Genomic DNA, 25,412 nt, shown 5'->3' on the forward strand with positions numbered 1-25,412 from the left:
TCCCGGACCGGGGCATGACCCCGTGTCCCCTGCATCGGCAGGCGGACTCTCAACCACTGCGCCACCAGGGAAGCCCCTGGGACACACGGTTTTGAGGGCAGGAGCGCACGGTGTCCCCCTCTGCCTGGCAAAGCAATAAAGCTATTCTTTTCTGCTTCACCCAGAACTCTGTCTCTGGGATTGGATTCGGCACCAGTGCACAGAGAAGCTGAGCTTTTGGCATCAGTACTAACTAGGACCAGTCCTACTTAACAGTGCTCAGTGATGAACACCCTTCAATATCCATATTCTGAAACAAAACTGCCTCTGCCCTGTGTACAAAATTAAGAAATGCTTTTTAAGCATTTCAGAGCACAAGGCGTAGAAAAACTTTAACCTGGCGGGAAACACTGGCACACTTCACAGAACAAAACCAGACACGGCGCGACGGGAGCGACGAGGGTGCTGAGAGTGTGTTACAGCTGCAGTCACCCACTGTCCACCACAGAAAATCAGAGCTGAAGCACAGGCAAGCTCAACGCCGAGGATGTTTCCAACCCCTCGGCCGTGCGCATGTCCACCCGACGCCCACCCGCAGAGCAGATGAGCCAGCAGAGAGGGTGGGGGCCAAGATGGGACGGCAAGGAGGAAATTCATTTTAGGCTTACTCATCCCCTAAGAAGGGAGCGAAAAGGGGAAGCAACTGCGGCAGACACGATCAGAAGCTGGAAAGGGAAAGGAGAGGTGAGGGGACCCAGAGCAAAGCTGCGCCGACACCGGCACCCCCAGGGACAACTGATGAGCCCTCCCCGCGCAGGTCAGGGCGCGCTTCATCCTCGGCGTCGGATGGATAACGTGCCGGCCGCTGCTCTACAGCGAGCAGCTTAAGAGAGACACGGCAGAGCCCGCGGCCGGCCTCGTGGGGGAGGAACACACAGCGAGCGCTGGGTGGTGAGCCTGTCTCCCCGCAGGGCCACGGGCCACGGGCCACCGGCCTGCACCTCCATCAAGACCAACCTCGAAGCTGAAAAAGGGGTTTAAAAACGGAGTCCGTCTTCTGCCTATGCAACGTGTATCTCTCTAAATAAACCTGCTTCCACTTTAATTAATTAAAGTAAAATAAAAAGAGGTTTAACAGAATGGAAATTGGCTCGTTTCCCTGTCTGTGAAAAAAGGGTGATACTGCCCACCAACAGGGATCATCTGAAGGCAGCCCTCCTCCACTGCCAGCTCCAACAGACCTGGGGGATGCCCCACTGCGACCACAGCCCTGCCTCGGGGCTGGGCGGGACCCAGAGGCTCTGCCCCACCTGCCACCTAAGTCACGGCAGAGCCTGTCTTTCTGCAGGATGGGGGCCAGGTGGAGTGCAGCCTAGCACTGCTGCAGCCCAAAGAAGGGAGGCCCCAGCCTAAGAGGGAAGCGGGAAGCCAGCAGAAGAAGGCAGAGCAGAGGTCGGGGTAGAGCGGAGGCCAACACTGCGTCTGTGTGCCCGGGGACAAAATAAGACCCCTTGGTTACCTGAGCCAATTAATCCCCCTTTCTATTTATATACCTGGAGTGGAGGTGTACCATTTATAATCAAGGGACTCTCTGTACCACTTGAAGGGGGTGTCACACAGATTAGACAGAATATACGCAAAGGTAGGAAAACTCCAACTGCTCAACAAACAGCAGCTGTTACGCTCTGTCACTGTGTGATGCCCTGAGTACAAAAAAGCAACCTTTCAAAATTATGTGGATTGGGCTTCCCTGGTGGTGCAGTGGTTGAGAGTCCGCCTGCCAATGCAGGGGACACGGGTTCATGCCCCGGTCCGGGAGGATCCCACATGCCACAGAGCGGCTGGGCCCGTGAGCCATGGCCACTGAGCCTGCGCGTCTGGAGCCTGTGCTCTGCAACGGAAGAGGCCACAACAGTGAGAGGCCCGCGTACCGCAAAAAAAAAAAAAAATGTGGATGGAGCTGAAGAATTAGGAATAAAATTCATTTTTCTTTAATTGAAGAACAGTTGATCTACAATGTTGAGTTAATTTCTCCTGTACAGCAAAGTGATTCAGTTATACATATACATACATTCTTTTTTTTAAATATTCTACCCCATTGTGGTTTTATCACAGGATACTGAATATAGTTCCCAGTGCTACACAGTAGGATCTTGTTGGTTTTTTGTCTTTTTATAAATTTATTTATTTATTTTTAGCTGCATTGGGTCCTTGTTGTGGTGCAGGGGCTTCTCATTGTGGTGGCTTCTCTTGTTACAGAGCACAGGCTCTAGGCGCACGGGCTTCAGTAGTTGTCACACACGGGCTCAGTAGTCGTGGCTCGTGGGCTCTAAAGTGCAGGCTCAGTAGTTGTGTCTCATGGGCTCTAGAGCGCAGGCTCAGTAGTCGTGGCGCACGGGCTTAGTGGCTCCGCGGCATGTGAGATCTTCCCGGACCAGGGCTCGAACCTGTGTCCCCTGCATTAGCAGGTGGATTCTTAACCACTGCACCACCAGAGAAGTCCAGACCTTGTTGTTTATCCATTCTATATATAACAGTTTGCATCTGCTAATCCCAAACTCCCAACCCATCCCTCCCCCACCTCCCTCCCCCTTGGCAACCACCAGTCTGTTCTCTATGTCTGAGTCCGTTCCTGTTTGATAGAAAAGTTCATTTGTGTCATATTTTAAAGGAACTGAATTCTTTTAATGCTCTTATAAAAGGCACAGAACTAATTCAGGTTATATAGTAAAAGAAATGCAGGGACATTTTTGAGACACAGAAGAATGCCTCAAACTCCCTTCTGTAGAGCTGGTTCCAAAATGGAAGGAAGAATCCACCTGCCCCCTTGTCAAGAAGCCTTGGGATGGTCTCAATGACAATTTTCTCAGGGTCACAGGAAAGAAATGTGTCATTTATAAGGTAAAGGAAAAAAACTAAATTAGGAATCTGCTTCCACCAAGTGGCACCAACTTTTAAATTCTCTCTAAACCCTCCACGGCCTGCCTGTGACTTGGAAGTTCAAGTCCAAGGCACAGGGTCACCTGAGAGGTGATGTGGTCTCAGAATACCCACTTTGTTGCTTCTGTAACAAAACTGGATGGATGCCCAGAGGCAGTGGACTCCTCCCCTTGAGGCGCGGGAGCGGGGGTTACTGGAGAGGACACCTCCTCAGAATACTAAGAGCACACCACGTGCAGCTTCCTTCCTTCGTCTCTTCTGCATTCATTTACCAAGGACACCTCTGTGCCCAGTACTCTGCTGGGAGGTGGGATGCAGACAGGAAGGCGTGGCTCTCATCCTGGAGTTCACGGTCCAGAGTGGGAAACAGACACACACAACCCACAGCAGTTATGACTCAGTGTGATGCTTTGCTAAAGGCACGCACAGGATATGCCAAGTGGGTACAGAAGAGGGGCACATAGAACAGGGCTGAATCAGCTAGAAAGGATTCCCTGTGCACCACCACCCCCACCCCGACCCTCTGATGTGACTCACTCCATCACTTGTGTCCGATAACCGGAGGACTTCATGTGAACTGGGACCGTGAAATGCTTTAAATGGGTGCACAGCCTACACGCTTCAGGAACACAGTAGACCATCACGCTGAGTGAACACACGGTGAGAGAGCACACATTCCAAAGACACCTCCCAGACAGACGGGGGAGGGGCAAGAGACAGGGAACAAACTAGCCAGCGGCCCTCTGCACACAGACAGGTCCAGGAGCCCCACCGTTCTGGGACTATCCCCATCTTGGGCGCTGGGGAGCAGAGGACACAGTCGCCAAGTCATGCCCAGCGGTTTGAGTTACTGAAGTTGGCATCTCCTGACCGGTGTGAAGGCCCAACTAAAACTAACCCTGTTAATACGATGCCTTCCCCAAAGAAAAGAACCCACAGCGACACAGCAATCATCAGGTACAGAAGATCAACCTTGAAGAAGAGTATCTCCCAACACACCTCAGAAAGACTATAAACTCCTCCTGGGAACCAACCGAAAGGGAGGGACGCAAAGGGATGGCTACTTCATTATCCCGAGGATCTCAGGGGGTGAAGTAGGGAAGACGGCGATGGACCAGCCTTCCTGCCGGAAGAGATGGCCACGGAGCTCGGGGAAGACTTGAACTGTCCCCGTATTAACATGGTCTGGTGAGCAACCACGAACTCCCGGCCAGACGGAAAACGTGGCTTTCCATTCTGCCAAGAACCGTCGTTCCCAGACATAGGTGTGTTAGTGCCTTAAAATCTGGACAGATCCAGGGCCAGAGAAACGCAGGAGGAGCCTGCCCCAGGGGTGTCTCTCCCTCTCACGCTCCTACTGCCCACGAGGGTCACAGAGCGGGGACCTGGGACCGTCCTCCACAAGCCACCCAACCCCAGGTCACTAGGCCAGAGTCATTTGTGTGATTCTCTCTCTCTTCCAGATGCCACAGGTGCTCTGGGGCAGAAGACAGTTCCTCACACAACTTGGAATCCCTCCTGCTTCAGCCCCTGCACAGAGCCCCGTAGAAAGTTTAAGTCAATTCACTACTGACTCTTGTATTCTCTGGCCATGAATGTTTAGTTACCTTCAGGCTTCTCTCCTAGGAAACAAGATTATCAAAGGGATTACCAAGGGATTACACTAAATCCCATGAAACACAGATCAGTCAAGCTCAGGACAGCTCAAAAAGAGATTCTAAGAAAGAATTAACCATTGTAATGAACAAAAATTCACAGTCTTGTGAATTTTAAGAATCTGGCAATCCTTCCAAGTAAACATCCCTGAGTAACAGCAGCAAGAGTTTGGGTCTGTTTCATCTTCTCCAACTATTACTGGGCCGTGTTTCTCTAGTGCAATTTTCATTCAAATCTGAACAATTCCAGTCTTACCATCTGAAAAGTTAAAAGTCACATTACAGTCGATGGTCTTCTATGGCGTTAATAAGAATAGGGCCTTTGGATAACTGTAACACACACAGGCTAAAAACCAATTTACTACCGCTAAGGCCTTGGTATCTTTTACTGAACTTACTCTCTTAGCTACTTGGAGTTCACAATGCCATGATTATTTACATAATTACAAAGCAAACAGCAATAAACCAAGAATAACTTGTTTGAAAATTTCAAAGTAGTTTGCTTTCTAAAATTCTTTAATCTCATCTGGGCCCATTAACTGCTAATGGCACTCAGATTTGTTGCTGTTATTTGTCTAGAGAATCATCCAGACTGAGTCCCTGCCAGCTAAGGGCTTCTAAGACAGACATTCTGATGCCTGGCCAGGTGTAGAGGCCACCCAGCTGCAGGCTAAAAACAGGAAGCAAGCAAGGGAAAGCTCAGGGCAGTATCAACACCACGGGAGGCTGTGAGCCTGTGTATTTTAAGGGGAGAAAGTACAAGTAAGTACAGTTATACTACATAAGGTGCATGATATCCTCAGAGAGGCTTTTGGTAAATTGTAAGCCTACTGCTGAAATTACTTGTCTGATAACTGTCCTTCACACTGATCATGTGCTTATTTTCTGGCCCGAAGAATAGGGCACGTGAGCACACAGACCACGTGGCCACCACCGGGGCCAGCTCACTGTTACCCTGAGCCCCGCAGCCCTCCCCAGCTCCCAAGCCAATTCCCATGTAACAGCTTCCCAGTTACGCCAAAGGAGACCGCCATGTGAGGGTACTTATGAGCGCAGACACCCTCGCTCCCCTCTGGCCACTGGTCAAGTGAGCCTCGCAGGCACCTCTGGGCACCCATCACAGCCCCTCAGCCCGGCTCAAAAATGTGCTCTGACAGGGGCTTCCCTGGTGGCGCAGTGCTTGAGGGTCCGCCTGCCGATGCGGGAGACGCGGGTTTGTGCCCCGTTTCGGGAAGATCCCACATGCCGCGGAGCGGCTGGGCCCGTGAGCCATGGCCGCTGGGCCTGCGCGTCCGGAGCCTGTGCTCCGCAAATGGGAGAGGCCACGACAGTGAGAGGCCCGCATAACGCAAGAAAAAAAAAAAAAATAGAAAAAGGAAGCCTGACTGGATGTTTGTGGTAATCTCTCTCTCTTTTTTTTTAACTTCATAACTACTTGCCAATCCATAGATATGTCTGAGTATTAAAAAAAAAAAAAAATGTGCTCTGACAGCAGACTGCCTTCCAGTAGCTAATGGGCTCCTCCCAGCAGTGGGAGGGAAGAAAGCAAAGAGACGAAAAAGGAACCTGGTGGGGAAGAGGGAAGAAAAACCGGAGGAGAGAAAAGGAATGCGGAGAGAATGGCAGGAGAGAACAGACCCTCTTTCTGAAGTTCTAATGCACGAGCAAAGCGTTGCTCTCCTTGAAGAAATTCACAGAAGGACCACAGGCTGGAGGCTGCCTGACTTTGACGACCACCTCCCTCCTCTGTCCCTCTTGTCCCGTCAGGTGACTGCGGGAGGGTCTAGTCCCTTCCAGACACTCTGCCAGGCCCTGGGAAGACAGGAGGAACAAAAGCGCAGGCTCCCCTCCCGCCCCGAAGGCAACCTGCGCTATCAAGAGAGAGAACACATTTGCAAACGCAAGTATGACAGATAACCCGTGATAAGGGTAATGCAGCGGAAGACCAGAGCATAGTGCAGCGGAGGAGGGGAAAGGCAGAGGGGGTCGTGAGAGACATTTTGGATGGGGTGGCTTCCACCAAAGACCCAAAGCTCACCATCATCACAGGGGCGAGGATCACTCAAGCATCTCTGTCACGAGCAGAGAATTCAAGAGCAGGACAGGGAGAAAGGGTAGCGGCAAAGTTCCAATGTACCGTGAACAGCGAAGCAAAAAAGGGTAGAGAGCATATGCTCTCGCAGGAAAGGGCCCTAGGGCGGGGCTGTCCTTCATCTCTGGAAAGGGCACCACGGACTCACGACCCTGTGGCTCCAGCCTCGTGGCCACCAGCATGTGCAGGCAGCTGTTAGGACCGCTGTGACAGCCGCCCTAGCTGTGGGTGTCTGAACACAGAGAGCCACACTCAAACCCGATTCTCGTTTCTGTCCAAAGAAACCCAAGTAAACTAAAGACACCAAAAATGAACTTTAAGATAGAAAAGAGGGCCTTTCAATTGTTTTCTTTTCCAATTTCATTTTTATAAAAATCAAATGTACACACTTACTCAGCCCTGAGCCTGGCTATAAGAAGAACCCACGAAGCCCATCCTAACTATTCTACTATTTTTCCTGCTTTGCTCAATCAGTTCTCCCAATTCCAAGGTCAGTGATAGATCTGTTTTCAATGTCTGGGCATCCAGTGCACACAGGTGGTACAGTCACATGTGCAGTCAGGTGATGGGCTGAGCCTAGAAGCAGCCTCTGTGTGCATGCCCACCAGAGAGGACGGGCCAAGGAAAGCATTCCGACCTCAGCACTACACGCCTTCGTGCTGGATAAAGATTCTGGCATTTCTAGCACGGGGGTAAACCAGTTAGTGTGCGGTTCCACTGAGAAAAGATAACAATAACTGGAGTTCAATCCTCCCCATGTGACTGTAACCTTGGGAGGTGGCGTGGTGTGGCGTGGCATGTGGTGAAAAGAACACAGGTTTCATAGAGCTCTTCTCCAGACTTTGACATCCCTGGCGCCGTTTTAGTTTAGACAAGTTACTGGGCTCCTCTGAGCCTGTCCCTCATCTGCAGAATGAGCATCATTCACATACCCGTTATCTGTGTACTCAGAAGGTCTTTAGGTGCCCACTCTGTGCCAGGTCCTTAACTGGATGCCAACAGTTCAGAGAACAAAGTGCTTCCCACTCTCAGAGCTGACGGCCAGCAGTACAGGGAGGCTTCAGAGAGGAAATTCCTAGAGGCCCAGGGAAGGGACCCCGAGACCTCCGCACCATGACGGTGGTGCCTGGAAGCTGAGCAGATGCTGAGCTGGGTGACGAGGAGTGTGGACTCCAGTGGGGTCCATGTGTACCAAGTCCCTGGGCTAAAAAAACCCAGGCAGCGATCAGGACTGACCCCAGGGCAGTACAGGCACACAGATGGCTGAACAGGCTGGTACTTATCAATAATAATAACCCCAATCATCTGCATGGCAATAAGTTAGAGTAGGGCACTTAAACTGGTACTTAAACTTCTCACAAAAGTACTCTAGGGCTTCCCTGGTGGCGCAGTGGTTAAGAATCCACCTGCCAAAGCAGGGGACACGGGTTCGAGCCCTGGTCCGGGAAGATCCCACATGCCGCGAAGCAGGTAAGCCCGTGCACCACAAATACGGAAGCCTGCGCACCACAACTACGGAAGCCCGCGCACCTAGAGCCCGCGCTCCCCAACAAGAGAAGCCACCGCAATGAGAAGCCCATGCACCGCAACAAGGAGCAGGCCTCGCTTGCCGCAACTAGAGAAAGCCCACACGCAGCAACGAAGACCCAACACGGCCAAAAATAAATAAATAAATAAATTTTTTAAGTGCTCCAAAATTACACCAAGATATTTATTTATTTATTTATTTATCTATCTATTTTTGTGTTACGTGGGCCTCTCACTGTTGTGGCCTCTCCCGTTGTGGAGCACAGGCTCTGGACGCGCAGGCTCAGCGGCCATGGCTCACGGGCCCAGCCGCTCCGCGGCACGTGGGATCTTCCCGGACCGGGGCACAAACCCGTGTCCCCTGCATCGGCAGGCAGACTCTCAACCACTGCGCCACCAGGGAAGCCCGAAGATATTTATTTTAAGCGAACATATTTGGACTTACATTTTTACTATTTCATGGAAAGGGGGGAGTATTAAGCAATTTTAACTGCTGTGGACAAAATCTGCACATTGATGACTGAAAACTAATCCTCTAGGAATCAGCAACTAATCTTTCAAAACCTTGGGTAATCTCTGAATGGCACAGTAACAAAAATCACAATGGATCCTTTCCCTGATTTAATGTTCTTTTTCTCCTTTTGACCACAGGACTTATTTTACCTTTGAACTTGGCCAAAAGGGTACTGTGCTTAATTAATGTCAGCAACCAAATCCCACAAATATCAGATCTACATTTTGCATTCGTCTGGAAATGTCATTTTAATTATCACTGTACCAACCCTGACCCAATTCTTCCTGACAACCACTACACAGGAGCAAAAGTAAGTCAGCTGGAAAAATCCAGAGCCAACTTTGGGAGAGGGTCCCTACCAGAATGTCTTCTCATATTAAAGCAACTGCACCAAGAGCTAGCTGCCTCTTGTGCAATAATCCTTCAAATCCTCCATCCCTGCTTTAATGACTTCATTCTCAAGGACCCAAGGGAGGCAAATAATCACACCTCTACATAAGAAGAAAGAGAGAAATAAGATGACAATATAACTGACAATAAACAGCTACATTCTGATAAATCTTAGTCCTCTAATGCCAGCCCCATCTCTACTCCAAGACACAAACCCACGTGAATCAAAGCCACATACAAATAAAATTCTAAGTTCAAGTGACCAAAACTACAATCATCTCCCCACACTCAAACCTGCTCACTCTCAGAGTGCCCTGCTTCAGCTGGTCCCAGCACCACTCAGCCTGGCAGCCATCTCCCACCACGTCCCCCCCGCCCCCCTCCTCTCACATCATCCTGAAGTGCAGCTGGTATGGCTCTCACCTCCAACCGCTCCCCTTGTTCACACTTATTCGACCACTGTTGTGCATCAGTACAGACTCATCAACACTTACACTCTGGGTCATAATCCGGTGCTACCTTATTGATCAAACTCTTCTCACTCTAGTCTGTGAGAACCTTTCAGCTGCCCCCTGTGACAGCTGACATACCCCCGTCACAGTTTTGATTTGTTTTGGTTTGGTTTGGCACGACCCTACTGTCCAGCGCTGCAAGACGCCCAGGCTCACTGTGTACATTCCCTGCTCCAGGCCTCAAATCTGCCATCCCCACGGACCCTGGCAGTGGTAGAAACCAAGATCGGAGCACTAGTGGCAGCTTCTTTTTAAGACACCTTATTCTGCATCTGATTCTGTACCTTGTTTCTCTTAAGGGAGCTTCCATATCTAAACAAAAAGCTCAACCACGTCATTTTCAAGCTAAATCCAACTTTCACCTCCCGTTAGACTGTGTCTCCACATCACACAGGTGTGACGCGCATCATCTCATTCACTCTCACAGCAGCTTGCCAACCTGAACACGAGGAACCGGGGCTGACAGACCAGCCGCCCGCCCAGGCCACACACTGTCCACGCAGACACAGATGCACACTCCGACGGAGGGGATCTGAAGTCCACACGCTTATGATCCAGTCAGCTAGACCCAAACACCATGTACAGGAACGATGACACTTTTTGGATGATTTAACCCGCCTGCACCGAACTGAGAACTTCAAGGAAAAACTTGTAAATTTCTCATAGAGCTAAATTTCTTTCATTTAAAAGACCAGCATTTATTCTAAATTACGTCATTTCATTTTCTTTCTTTCTCTCTCTCTCTTTTTTTTTTTACTGGTGTTAAAGTCCCTTGTTTTCTGAAATAAGAGATACGGTGGGGTTTTTTGGTTGTTGCTATGTTATATTTGGTGAAATTAAAGTTGGTCACCCTGGGACTTCCCTGGTGGCACAGGGGTTAAGAATCTGCCTGCCAGAACACTCTATGACATAAATCACAGCAAGATCCTTCTTGACCCATCTCCTAGAGTAATGGAGATAAAAACAAAAATAAACAAATGGGACCTAATGAAACTTCAAAGCTTTTGCACAGCAAAGGAAACCATAAACAAGACCAAAAGACAGCCCTCAGAATGGGAGAAAATATTTGCAAATGAATCAACTGACAAAGGATTAATCTCTAAAATTTACAGGCAGCTCATGCAGCTCAATAACAAAAAAATAAACAACCCAATCCAAAAATGGGCAGAAGACCTAAATAGACATTTCTCCAAAGAAGATATACAGACTGCCAACAAACACATGAAAGAATGCTCAACATCATTAATCATTAGAGAAATGCAAATCAAAACTACAATGAGATATCATCTCACACCAGTCAGAATGGCCATCATCAAAAAATCTAGAAACAATAAATGCTGGAGAGGGTGTGGAGAAAAGGGAACACTCTTGCACTGCTGGTGGGAATGTGAATTGGTTCAGCCACTATGGAGAACAGTATGGAGGTTCCTTAAAAAACTACAAATAGAACTACCATATGACCCAGCAATCCCACTACTAGGTATATACCCTGAGGAAACCAGAATTCAGAAAGAGTCATGTACCAAAATGTTCATTGCAGCTCTATTTACAATAGCCCGGAGATGGAAACAACCTAAGTGCCCGTCGTCGGATGAATGGATAAAGAAGATGTGGCACATATATACAATGGAATATTACTCAGCCATAAAAAGAAACGAAATTGAGCTATTTGTAATGAGGTGGATAGATCTAGAGTCTGTCATACAGAGTGAAGTAAGTCAGAAAGAGAAGGACAAATACCGTATGCTAACACATATATATGGAATTTAAGAAAAAAAAATGTTATGAAGAACCTAGGGGTAAAACAGGAATAAAGACAGAGACCTACTGGAGAACAGACTTGAGGATATGGGGAGGGGGAAGGGTGAGGTGTGTTAGGGCGAGAGAGAGACATGGACATATATATACTAACAAACGTAAGGTAGATAGCCAGTGGGAAGCAGCCGCATGGCACAGGGAAACCGGCTCGGTTCTTTGTGGCTGTCTGGAGGGGTGGGATAGGGAGGGTGGGAGGGAGGGAGACAAAGAGGGAAGAGATATGGGAACATATATATATGTATAACTGACTCACTCTGTTATAAAGCAGAAACTAACACACCATTGTAAAGCAATTATACCCCAAGAAGATCCCACATGCCGCGGAGCAACTAAGCCCGTGCGCCACAACTACTGAGCCTGCGCTCTAGAGCCCGCGAGCCACAACTACTGAGCCCGCAAGCCACAACTACTGAGCCTGCACTCTTAGAGCCTGCGAGCCACAACTACTGAGCCTGTGCTCTAGAGCCTGCGAGCCACAACTACTGAGCCCGTGAGCCACAACTACTGAGCCTGTGAGCCACAACTGCTGGAGCCCACACACCTAGAGCCCGTGCTCCACAACAAGAGAAGCCACTGCAACGAGGAGCCCGCACACCGCAACGAAGAGTAGCCCCCGCTCTCTGTAACTAGAGAAAGCCCATGTGTAACAACGAAGACCCAACACAGCCAAAAATATTTTTTTTAATAAAATAAAATAAGAAAGTTGGTCACCCTGTATCAGTCTCCCCACCCAATTTTTAAAGGTTTAACTCTGAGGAGCAAATGGCCTACAATAAAAACCTCAGGTTCTCAGCGTGGCCTACAATAAAAACCTCAGCTTCTCAGCGCGGCCTACAAGGCCCCCGCCATCTCCCTTGCACTTTCCCCTCCAGGAATACCACACTGCTCTCAAAAACAAACTCGTCATGTTCGTAAGGTGATTTCCAATCCCAGAACTGCCCCACTCGGCCCCCACCCGCCCATCACTGGGCAAACAACTGATTAGGGATGTCACATCTTCCAAGTGTCCAGATCACTATGTGTCTAAACAGGCCAATGCCTGTTTTAATAATATCTCTTTGAATGCTTACAGTTTTTAACTATTCCCTAAGGCATCTATACTGAAAATGGCACAATTTCAGAATCAAAAAAACAAAGCCAGGGCTTTATCACAACAGTAGGGGCGAAGCACTGAGCTGGGTGACAGTTTGCTGGAAGGAGGGCAGGTCGAGGATGGCAAAAGTCTGGGGCCACCAGCCCATTTAGAGAACTCAAACCTCCCGCCTCCCCGCCTACTCCTCCTGAGGCTGCTGTAGAATCAGAAAACAAAAACAAACAAGAGACATTCCGGAAAGTGCTTTGAAAATACTAAAATACACAGAACCATAGTAGAAAATGGCTGGTATTATATTGTACAGACTGTTACGGGTCCCTTATTAACCATGGTTGACAGAGGAAGATTCAAATATGCCCCTGCTACAAGAAGCAGCATTTAATCCTTGTTTCCTACTATACTTGCAGCTCCCTAGGGTAAAAAGTACCCTTTTAAATGCTTTTAAAGCCTGCATTTCGGGTAACAGTGACTAAGGAGACAGGTTATTGGAAAGGATTTATCAAGTGAGAGAACAGTCTTTATTTTAAAGTCAGAGCCACAAGGCTTTCCCCACGGTCTTTAACATAAAATGGTCAACCCCATAATTATGTCTCCCTGTTGTTTAAAAAAAAAAAAAAAATCTACAAGATGACAACGTAAGACAAATGCTACTTATAAGTGACACACTTTCAAATCCTCAAATGAAGGGTTCTGAAAAGAGGTCACTTCAGAACATGAATTATTTAGCTCTCCTGCCCAGGTTTTGATTTCCTACAGCAACTTAAGCTGAATACAGAATACTGTTAATGGGGTGAAATAAAAATGACCACTAGCAGTATATGCTTTCAATTCTCAACTTTAAAATATAATTAAGAAACATAATCCAGCGTCTTCCAATATGTCCATTTTCGGCAAACTCAACCAAATTAAGAAGACAGATATACACACCTTAACAATCTATGACAAAAGAACAGAGCCAATGAGCTGGACACATGCCAATTGCCCGGCAGGGAGACAAACGAACACTTGTTACTGTGCACAATCTATTCTGTGTAATACCTATTTTCAGCTGAAGGGTTTGGAAATATCCTTCAGAGACAACAAGTTAAAAGCCTGCCAGGAAGCCCATCCCACAGGAAACCTAGACAGGGATACAGGTAGTTCACAGCACGTCCAAGGCACTCTTCTTCCAACACAAACCTCCATCACACAGAGCTCTTTCATATCCTTTCAGCACTGCCAAAACCTGGCAAAACCTCCGTGGAAGACTGAAGGCTAATCAATAAGACCTTTATAAACAATACTGCTTTCATAGTTTTTCAGTTCCATCTGCGCATTTTAAAAATGTAAATCTTTTAAAAGGAAAAAATTTTATACAATGATTCTCAAGACAGAAGCGGCACCCCTGCACTATTCTGATTTATATGTGTTTTTAATCTGCCCACTGTTGGGAAAACCATAGAAATTTCCAACCAGTAGAGTCCTTTCAAGATAGCCGATACTTATTAACAAATGTCTTGTAATAGCAAAATAATTTATTTTCATGAGCCATACTGTGAATACACGAGAGCAGAAAAAAAAAAGTTGAAAGCACATAAAATAAACAGAGGCTGATGAAAACACAGCTAACCTCGGCTCACTGTGCCTACTTGCTCTCTCCTGGTCCTTGAAGGTCAACACTAACCTTAACAGAGCCGCAGCTTTCACAATTTTTTCTGCCTAAATGCAAATACTCGTAACAATTATTTTCCTAAGTTTCATCCATGATCTTCAGTTCTCAAAGCAATGATAAAATACCTTAAATATCTTATTTCCTAGTTAAGCAGCAATAATTACAAACACTTTCCAGAATATATTAGAATAGCCTACCTTTCCCAGTGGTCATGACCGTCAGTGACCGCGGTACAAATAAAAACACTGCTCTGAAAGCTACACCTGCTCACAGGCGCTGATGCCTCAGCAAACTCTCCAGCCACAGGGCTTCTTCAGTGCGATCTGAGCACCAAGGACAGCGGCCGCCCTATTCCAAAATGAAAGCCTACACTCTGCAGAACAGTGATTGTTCAAGGGGCGGGGGCATCTTTCCCATCTGACGCAAGTCAGGGAGCCCTCTTTAACACTGGTATTGAAAAAAATGTTAACCAACTACCTGACTCCCCCCTCCCCCGCCCCCCGGAAAAACAGAGAACGCTCTTAACATAAACTTTAAATGAGAAGAAAGTCACAAAGCTATGGCATTCCCACACAGATGATGAAGAAAGCTGTCAGCTGCAGCCTAAGCTACTTAAGCTGGCGCCAGAGACAGTCCCTTCCAGGCTATTTTAGGGGCAGTCTCCTTGGTGCAACACAGTGCCCTTGCCAGTCTTGGAGTACACCATCCCCGCGGCCGTGACTACGGAAACACTTGCCTAAGATACTGAGCCAGAATCCCAAACCTCCTAACATGCAGAGTCCAGTAAACAAGTTGGGGGAGGGCTGGGAACCCATTATCGGACCTGATCCACTTATTCACAACCACTGTTTTTAAAGACTGCACAATAACGGCAGCTTAGCTTCTTAATAAAGAAAAGACAATCAATTTGCCTTTCAATGAATGCTCTGTCCCAGCTATGCTGGGCAACAGTTCAGATCTTACCTAACAATCCATCGTCAGTCTATTCGTTTTCAGACTTATAGTTCTTATTTCCAACAAACTTAGAGATGATATCTAACGTTCTTCAAATTATAAAATTTTTTAGTAAAACAACAGAGGGCAGGCTGCATTTTGCAGCAAAATGACGCCCTAGATACATTACAATTTTCTGATTATCTACTATGTGGCTTACAGTTTTGTTAGCAAATAAGTATTTTTCCTTTAGCTACAGATTTATTATGGAATTTTCAAGATTGAACCAGCATGATACTTTCATTCTTTCCTCATGAACATGTCAGCTTTGCTCAAGAAACTAAAAAGCATGCACATTTTTAACCAAATTAACAACCATGGGCCTCATTTCAATCAAATCCAATTAAAGAACATTAAGTGGCTGCAGATAAAGGACAAATGACTAGTCTATAATTACTGGCTCTTTCATGCTGAAAATTCGATTCTCCCATGAGCATAAGCACATCTGCATGATTTTTAAAACGTACACAGAAAATAATTTGCTTTTTAAAAGCCATAGAAGGAAAAACTGTAATTTTTGCTTCAAGGGGTTTGCTAATTATACGGAGATGGAAAAAAAGAAAAAAGAAACATCTATAAAACAACATATTTTTAACTCCCATATTCTTGCCATTCAAAACTGAAAGGCCTTCAGGTAACCTAGCAACAAAAAAGAATCATACAAAGATGAAGTATTCTATTACAGACAGAACACCCATTTCCAGTTGCTGCTCAGATGCTTTTTCACTGCTGTTTAGTCACAAGTCTTACACTTCTAAAACATGAAGTCCGTGGCATTTATATAAATATAATCGATTACACATCTTAGAACAATATAATTTCGAACATGTCAAGAAATACAACCCAAGACAAAACCCATTTCTTCCCTAAGAGTATTGCTATTACATTAATAGTTCCTTTCAACTTAGCTCAAATCCAGAGCTTTTATTTCTTTCTCAAAGGAGCATTATTGTGCACAAGTAGCAAAAGAAAAAACAGATAAATTAGAATTCATCAAAATTAAAAACTTAGATGCCAAGAAAGTGAAAAGACAACCCACAGATGGGGGAAAAATACTTGCAAATCAAATATCTGATAAGAGTCTTGTTATCTAGTATATATAAAGAACTCTTTTAGCTCAACGACAAAAAGACAGATAAACTAATTTAGAAACGGGCAAAGGACTTGAAGAGAGATTTTCCAAATAAGATCTACAGATGACCAACAAGCACATGAAAATATACTCAGCATCATTAGTCATGAGGGAAATGCAAATCAAAATAATGAGATACCACTTCACACCCTCTAGGATGACTGTAATTTTTTGAAAAGAAAGGAAAAAATGGTGTTTTTTTGTTTTGTCTTGTTGGAGAGGATGTGGAGAAAACAGAACTGTCACACATTGCTGGTGGAAATATAAAATGTGGAAACCATGGTGGGAAACAGTTTGACAGTTCCTCAAGAAGAGGAATATGCAATTCTTCAAACACAGAATCACCATAGGATCCAGCAATTCCACTTCTAGGTATATACTCAAAAAGGATTGAAAACATATGTTCAACAAAAATTTGTAAACTATTCACAATACCAAAAAGGTAGCAACCATCGAAAATGTTCATCACTGGATGAATGGACAGGACAAACAGAAGGTGGTCCAGCCATGCAGTGGAACAGAGGTGCTGATGCACCACAACATCCATGAACCTTGAAAACATCATGTTAAATGAAACAAGTCACACAGACATCAACACGTACTGTGTGGTTCCATTTACATGAAATGCCCAGAACAGGCAAGTCTGTAGAGTAGATTCGCAGCTACTGGGGCAGGGGTGGGGTTTAGGGAATTAGGAAGGTGACGGCTAAGAACACCGGGTTTCTCTCTTGCGGTGACAAAAATGTTTTAAAACTGACTGTGGTGATGATTGCACATATCTGTAAATATACTAAATATGACTGAAGTATATACTTTAAGTGGGTGAATTGTATGGTATGTGAATTACACCTCAAAACCACCATTTTTTAAAAAGTGCATTATCGTTAAAGAAAACGTGCATTAAATTTTAAATGTATACTCCAAAATCACCCAAAACTCTACAAGAAACACAAGTATGAGAGTTATTCTCAAATGATGTTCTATTTATTAAAAAAAAAAAAAAAAATGAATATATCTCTGAGATGGAGCAATGGAGGAGAAACCTATCGTTTTGAGCACCAACCCCATCCGGGCACGGCTGGGAGCTTTACACCCGACCTCATTTACGCTGCAGAGCACAGCAGTGAGCAGGCTCCCAGGAGGGAAGCGCTGTGCCCCCAAGTCACACGGCCCGCGTGTGGGGGCAGAGAAGCCTTTCCTAAGGAGGAACGATGGCCACACTCGTCCACAGCAGCCCCTTTCGGCTTCTCACTGACGCTCTGTCTACCTGTCCCGTGGGGGACTCGGGCACCCACACTCCAAAACAGACACCTGCTGTGGCCACACACAGTCACCACTCATTAAAGTGTTAGGTCCCTGTTGAGTCACTTGTTAAGTCCTCCTGCTGTGAACAGAGGCTGAATTTTCACAAATGGGGTTTGAGAGACAGATCACTCAACAGACGGCTTGTCGGGTCAGCCTAGGAAATACACGCGTACGAATCAAACACGGCAGCCTTCCATCCATCAGAACCCTGGCCCAAAGGCAGTTCAGGAACCTGGAAATGAGGCCCATGTTTCCATCCTCTCTTTGCCTTTGACTCATTTCTTCCTCAGGTCTAACTCTCATCTGGTACCCAAGAATCCATAGGGAAAAGCAGAAAACAAGAAGGACTGGGGTACCTCAGGTACGAAGTTTCCATGTATGCACTCTGTGTTATCAATAATAAGAGATTACAGAGGAGAACACTGATGCCCCTCAAACGAGCCAACCCGAGGACTCACCAGGACTAAGAACAGAAGACAGACGGAGGTGTCTGGGGCCTAGAATGCCCTGTACTCAGGGGGCTAAGAGTCCAATGCAGCAGAGGGACATCGGTCAAATCACCAAATGTAGCAAAGTAGGGGATGCTTGGAAGTGTCCAACAGGGAGGTCAGGGAAAGCTTTCTAGAGCCAGAGGGAGGGAATACTGAGCTGGAAAGGATGAGGAACAGCGAGATAAGAAAGAGGAGACAGAAGAGACCAGCGTCTCTGCACCAGCGTCTCAGAGGAAGGGTAATGAGGACAGGTGGCCCCAGGGGAGGGCCGGGCTGAGAAGGCTGCAGGGCCAGGTGGAGCATGGCTGCAGCAGGCTGCTAAGGACTGGGGGATATCTTGAGAGCAATGAATTGAAACGGGAAGATTTTTTTTTAATCCTGTGAGTAGTGAGGGCAGGAGGCAGAATCCACCTGCAACACAGAGCTGCTCGGAAAGCCGTCGTCTAACCCTATGGGACGGAAGCCCTCCCCACAGCCACCATCAGCACGCAGCTAACGAACGATGTTCACGCCTTTCCCTCCTCTTGAAACAAACAGGAGTCACCAACTGTAATTTGTTTTCCTCTGTTCTTATAAATTTATTTATTTAATTTATTTATTTTTGGCTGCGTTGGGTCTTTGTTGCCGCGCGGGGCTTTCTCTAGTTGCGGCAGGCGGGGGCTACTCTTCGTCGTGGTGCGTGGGCTTCTCATCGTGGTGGCTTCTCTTGTTGTGGAGCACGGGGTCTAGGCACTCGGGCTTCGGTAGTTGTGGCTCATGGACTCTAGAGCGCAGGCTCAGTAGTTGTGGCACTCGGGCTTAGTTGCTCTGCGGCACATGGGATCTTCCTGGACGAGGGCTTGACCCCGTGTCCCCTGCATTGGCAGGCGGATTCTTAACCACTGCACCACCAGGGAAGCCCCCCCTGTTCTTAAAAGTAGACGATAACAACGGTGTGCTTATTTTTGGGAGATTAATGCTTGCAAAATTCCTAAGAAGAATATACCTAATCTGGAACTGATGCTCATTTTCTATATTAATGTTTCTACTAAAAAATACAGAAAGGGCCAGGCCCACGTCTTGAACCCGACTTGAATGACATAATGTGTTCCAGCTCTTCTTCACTTACAGCCCATTATTTCTGATGAATGGAGATGAAACAAGACCTGGTGAAGCTGGGTGGTGCCCATGTGGGGCTCCATTATTCTTGTCTATGCACTTTAGCATACACTTAACATTTTCCAAATAAAGAAATGAAAAGGGAAGGGGGTCAGAAGACCTTGCTCTGAGGCCGCTCCCAGGTGCGCCCAGAGAGTTTGGCTATAGGCTGTGTCCACCTTCAAGGATCTGAGCAAGGATCCGACCTGTTCAGACTTCTGAAAAGTGAACATCTCTCAGGCTAACATCAAAGTGACAGTGCAGGTAATACTTATAAATGTTTTTAACACTGTCCTGGCTGAAGGAAAAAGGAGACAGGAGAAGACCTCCTGGCCTCAGTCTCTTCCACCACAGAGCAGTCTTCATCCAGAAAGATCGGTCCCCTCATTTCGGCGACGTCGCACAACAGACCAGACTGGGGGGAGGAGGCAGGGGGACCGCGAGCAGGTGGCTTCAACAGTGTGGGCAAAGGGGCTGGAGAAGAGCGCTGGGGCCACTGAGAGGCGTCCACAGCCACAGGAGCCAGTGGCGAGGCACCAGGTGGGGAGGAAGGTGGGGCCTCCGGGGTGACAGGCAAGTCCTGATTCACACGCCTGGGTAGACAGTGGAGCGGTCGTCCACGGGAGATGTACAGAGAGAAGCTAGGACGAGGTCATGTTGAGGTGTTCTGGGTTTTGTCTTTGGGACATGAGTCTGGGTACAAGAAGAAATGTCAGACAGGCAGCTCCTTCACATATGGTTAGCAGCATTGGATGCATTTATGGAAACATGCTATCTGGCTAGTAAACAGAGTTCCGGCCATGGAAAATTATAACCCAGAGGAGAGCACTGCCTGAGAAAGAGAAAGGCATAGCACCGAGCCAGCCTTAAGAATTTAGTGGCAAGTAGCAGACAGCAAACCTAGAAACAACAGCCCAACAGCAGGAAAAAAACATCAAAAGGAGGTCAAGTCAGAGGAGGCAAGGAGGAAGGATGCTTCCAGGAGGAGGAGATGGGGCTCAGCAGTGTCCAGCACGGTGAGAGGCCGGGCAGGGTGAAGACTGGCAACGCCAGCGGGTGGAGTAGCGTGGCCATCACCCCGTAACAGCGCCGGCAGCTGTGTCGGTGACCTGAGCAGACCCCGAGCCTAGAGCAGTCTGAGGAGGTGACTAGGCGAAGAGACTGAGACAGGGAATACAGATGTTTAAAAAAGCAAACCACAGGCCCAAGACAGAGTCACTTACACCAGGCCGCACCACCAGAGTGGGGCTGAATATCTAACCCAACTGCTGCTTCAACCTCCCTACCAACTGCGGTCTCACACGGTCGGTCAGGAATTTCCCAGTCGGCACCAGGGAGGTCACCCGTCTCATGGGCGCCCTCCAGCCCCAGTGAAGGTGAGGTCACTGCCACACAGACCTGTCCCGTCCCCCACAGGTGGGTTACTTTAGCCTGAAATAATCTTTTCTGTTTATGACTTCCTTGCCTTGCCTTTAAAAAACCTTTCCCTTTCTCTACTCCTTTTGGAGCAACCCCCAGACACACACACCCTCGTTAGACGGGATGCTCCCCAACTCAAGACTCGTTCAGTAAAGCCAAGTAGATCTTTAAAATTTACTCGGTTGAATTTTGTTTTTTTTTTTTTAACACAGACGTCTCAGGAGAAGTTTGCTGTACGGGGGAGGAGAGAAGCAGAGCAATGAGAATGGCTGGAGATATAGGTATGCGTGTTTTTACTGAACGACACTCGGCATACTTAAAAGTCAACAGGCCAGACAAAGCGGGGGCGAGGGGTGAGAACAAGCGCAGGCCAACCTCTCTCATGAAGTTAGGTGCAAAACTCCTCGACAATGTAATCGCAAACCGAACACAACACTGTATAGAAAGAACTGTACACTATGACCAAGTGGGATTTATTCCAGGTATGCAAGAGTGGATTATTACCTGAAAAAAATCCATCAGTATAACTCACAATATCATCAGGCTAAAGAAAAACAATCATATCAATTGACATCAAAAAAAGCATTTGAAAAAAAAAAAAGCAACACCCTAAAAGGAATCCAGAATGGAAAGAGAGAAGTAAAACAATCTCTATTCACAGATTAAATGACCTAGTATATAGAAAATCCTAAGGAATCCACTGGAGAGGAAAAATCTAGCTAAAAAATGGGTTAAGCAAGGTTGCCAAATACAAGATCAAATATAAAATTCTACTTTATTTCTATATGCTGGCAAAGAACAATCCAAAATTAAAATGAAGAAAAGAATTATATTACAATACCACCAAAAAGAATAAAATACTTAGGAATAAATTTAACCAAAGTAGTGCAAGACTTATAAATTGAAAACTACAAAACATTGTTGAAAGAATTCCAAGACCTAAATAAACTGAAAGGTATCTTACATTAATGGATTAGAAGGCTTAATGCTGTTACGATGGCAATATTTCTCAAACTGGTCGACAGGTTCAACACAGTCCCTACCAAAATCCTGTAATTCATATGGAAATGCAAGGAACCCAGCAGAGTCAAAACAATCTTGAAAAGAAGAACAAAGTTGAAAAACACAAACTTCAACCCAAATGTCCTTCAACTGTTGAGTGGATCAACAAAACATGGTGTATTTATAAAAAAAAAATGTTATTCAGCCATAAAAAGGAATGAAGTACTGACATATGCTACCAGGTGGATGAACCTTGAAAATATTAAGTGAAAGAAGCCATACACCATATGATTCCATTTATATAAAATGTCCGGAACAGGCAAATCCACAAAGACAAAAGACAGGTTGTCAGGGACGGAAAGGACAGGGAAACAGCTAGTGCTAATGGGCACAGGTTTTCTTGGGGCTGCTGACAATTTTCTAGAATTAGACAGTGGTGATAACTGCACAGTTGTCTGAATATATGAAAAACTACTGAATTATGCACTTTAACAAAGTGAATTTTTTTGGTATGAATTATATCTTAATATTTAAAATATGCTGATGATCAGGCTTCCCTGGTGGCACAATGGTTAAGAATCTGCCTGCCAATGCAGGGGACACGGGTTTGAGCCCTGGTCCGGGAAGATCCCACATGCCGTGGAGCAACAAAGCCCGTGTGGCACAACTACTGAGCCTGTGTTCTAGAGCTCGTGAGCCACAACTACTGAGCCTGTGAGCCACAACTACTGAAGCCTGTGCGCCTAGAGCCCGTGCTCCGCAACAAGAGAAGCCACCACAATGAGAAGCCCGAGTACTGCAACAAAGAGTAGCCCCTGCGAGCCGCAATGAAGACCCAACACAGCCAAAATTAAATAAGTAAAATATGCTGATGATTTCAGAAAAAAATCCAACACCCATTTGTAATAAAAAGCCAGATAAGAAGGCATGAGGTAGTAGAACTACCTCATCTTGCTAATGAACATCTACAAAAAGACCTACAGTTAACATCAAACTTAGTTATGGAAAACCTAGGACTGGGAACCAGGCAAGGAGGTCCACTCTCACCACCCTTATTTTACACATGGCAGAAGTTCTAGCCAGTGCAATAAGGCAAGAAAAGGAAAGAAAAAGTATACACATCTGAAAGAGACAAAACTGTTCCTGCTTGTGGATGATATGACTGTCTACGCAGAAAATCCCAAGGAACCAACAAAAACTCCTAGAACTAACAAGAAAGTTCAGAAAGGTTGCGATACAAGCTGTATAAAGAGCAAAGAGGAGAAAGCAGAGGGTGGATGGGTTGAAAAAAGTAGAAGACTCAATGGTCTGAAGTCAAGAAGAGTTCAAAGAATGCTTTTACACTGGGAGTCAGTGGGCAAATAAACAAAAAGGAGAAGCTGGGGGGGGGGGGGTTTTATTCTGCTGCTACTGCAGCTTCTCTATGCTACCTGCTACCTAAATGTTCAATGGCTCCAGCAAAGAAGAAAATGAGGTGGTTTATTTTTTGACAGCAATTAAACACCTTGCTGGTCTCCCAAAGTTACTGATGAGAGACCAAGCTATTTGGGTTAGGAATTCTAAAACCTTTATATATGCGCCTTTCCGTTATTCTTTTCTGGCTCTAACAATTAAAATAGTAAGTCTACGCATCAACAGGCATACCTCGTTTCGGTGCGCTTTTTCTTTACTGTGCTTTGCAGGTACTGCGTTTTTTTGGTTTTGTTTTTTTACAAATTGAAGGGTTTGTGGCAAACCTACATCAAGCAAATCTATTGAAGCCATTTTCCCAAACAGCACTTGCTCCCTTTGTGTCTCTGTGTCACATTTTGGTAATTCTCACAATATTTCAAACTTTTCCATTATTACTGTATTTGTCATAATGTTCTGTGATCAGTGATCTCTGATGTTACTATTGTAAAAAGATTAAGACTTGCTGAAGGGTCAGATGATGTTTATCATTTTTTTAGCAAATAAAGTATTTTTTAATTAAGGTATGTACACTGTATTTTTTTTCCAGATGTAATGCTATCGCACCCTTAAAAGATTACAGTATGGTGTAAACATAATTTTCATATGCACCGGGAAACCAAAAACTTCATGTGACCCGTTTTATTCGCCTTACTGCATGGGTCTGGAACCGAACCTGCAACACCTCCTAAGTATGCCTCTACAGTAAAAAGCTGAACAGGCCTCTAAGAAATTTTGAGTTAAGGCTTTCTTACAATCTGTTATTTTTTAACACAGAGCCAAACAGAACTGTTTTCACCTCAGCCCTACCCCTATAAGCACATACACACACACACACACACACACACACACACACACACACACACACACACACACATATACATACATATGCACATTCCACAAAAATAAGGAAACTGGGGGCAATATTCACACCTGGACAATTAGAATAAAATGTTGCTGGGATGCTCCCAATGCCACAGGGTTTTGGTATTCCTGATGATTAAATCATGTTGTCAGTTCATTAAAACTCACAGAATATTCAAGATATATGTGAATCAAGCCATCATGATGTATCCCTTAAACTTATACAGTGATGCAGGTCAATTATTTCTCAATAAAACTGGGGAAAAAATACTCATGGAATGCATATATATAATCTTCTAGGCAAGGCCTCCAACATGGTGTGGTCTTTCTCCCCATTGCCAGCACTGTAATGAGATTCTGTCTCATACATAATAAAGGCATGAAGCACAAACTTGCTTTTCTGTCACCAATGCTACCTCCTTGCCCATTGCTTTACATATTGGTGTCAACAAGTTTTAAACTGGAAAACCACACGAATACACACACACACAATTAAAAGCATGTGTCAAGCCGGTCTCTTCAATAAGTGATGCTGGGAAAACTGGACAGCTACATGTAAAAGAATAAAATTAGAACACTCCCTAACACCATACACAAAAATAAACTCAAAGTGAATTAAAGACCTAAATGTAAGGCCAGACACTATAAAACTCTTAAAGGAAAGCATAGGCAGAACACTCTCTGACATAAATCGCAGCAAGATCTTTTTAGACCCACCTCCTATAGTAATGAAAATAAAAACAAAAATAAACAAATGGGACGCAATTAAACTTAAAAGCTTTTGCACAGCAAAGGAAACCATAAACAGAAAGAAAAGACAACCCTCAGAATGGGAGAAAATATTTGCAAATGAAGCAACTGACAAGGGATTAATCTCCAAAATATACAAACAGCTCATGCAGCTCAATATCAAAAAAACAAACAACCCAGTGAAAAAAATGGGCACAAGACCTAAACAGTCGTCTCTCCAAAGAAGACATACAGACGGCCAAAAAACACATGAAAAGATGCTCAACATCACTAATTATTAGAGAAATGCAAATCAAAAGCACAATGAGGTATCACCTCACATCAGTCAGAATGGCCATCATCAAAAAAGTTACAAACAATAAATACTGGAGAGTGCATGGAGAAAAGAGAACCCTCTTACACAGTTGGTGGGAATGTAAACTGGTGCAGCCACTATGGAGAACAGTATGGAGCTTCCTTAAAAAACTAAAAATAGAGCTACCATATGATCCAGCAATCCCACTCCTGGGCATATATCCAGAGAAAACCATAATTCGAAAAGATACATGCACCCCAGTGTTCACTGCAGCATTATTTACAATAGCCAGGACATGGAAACAACCTAAATGCCCATCAACAGGGGGATGGATAAAGATGTGGTATATATATATATATATATATATATATATATATATATATATATATATATATATAGAGAAA

General features: G+C 45.6%; 1 protein-coding gene across 2 annotated transcripts in view; it reads right to left on the minus strand.

The window, feature by feature from the left end:
- Positions 1–25,412, minus strand: part of CLASP1 (cytoplasmic linker associated protein 1) — a 275,021-nt gene that overhangs the window by 128,307 nt on the left and 121,302 nt on the right. Inside the window, exon 1 of one of the 2 annotated variants that reach the window (XM_007456359.1) lies at positions 14,369–14,417. The exons of the other annotated variant lie outside the window; for it this stretch is intronic. Coding sequence (XP_007456421.1) covers positions 14,369–14,384 — 16 coding nt within the window. The 5' untranslated portion in view covers positions 14,385–14,417. Of the gene's footprint in view, positions 1–14,368; positions 14,418–25,412 lie in introns of those variants that run through there. 2 annotated transcript variants of the gene reach the window in all.

The sequence above is a fragment of the Lipotes vexillifer genome, unplaced genomic scaffold, assembly GCF_000442215.2.
Source record: "Lipotes vexillifer unplaced genomic scaffold, Lipotes_vexillifer_v1.1 scaffold3, whole genome shotgun sequence".
NCBI lineage: Eukaryota > Metazoa > Chordata > Mammalia > Artiodactyla > Lipotidae > Lipotes > Lipotes vexillifer.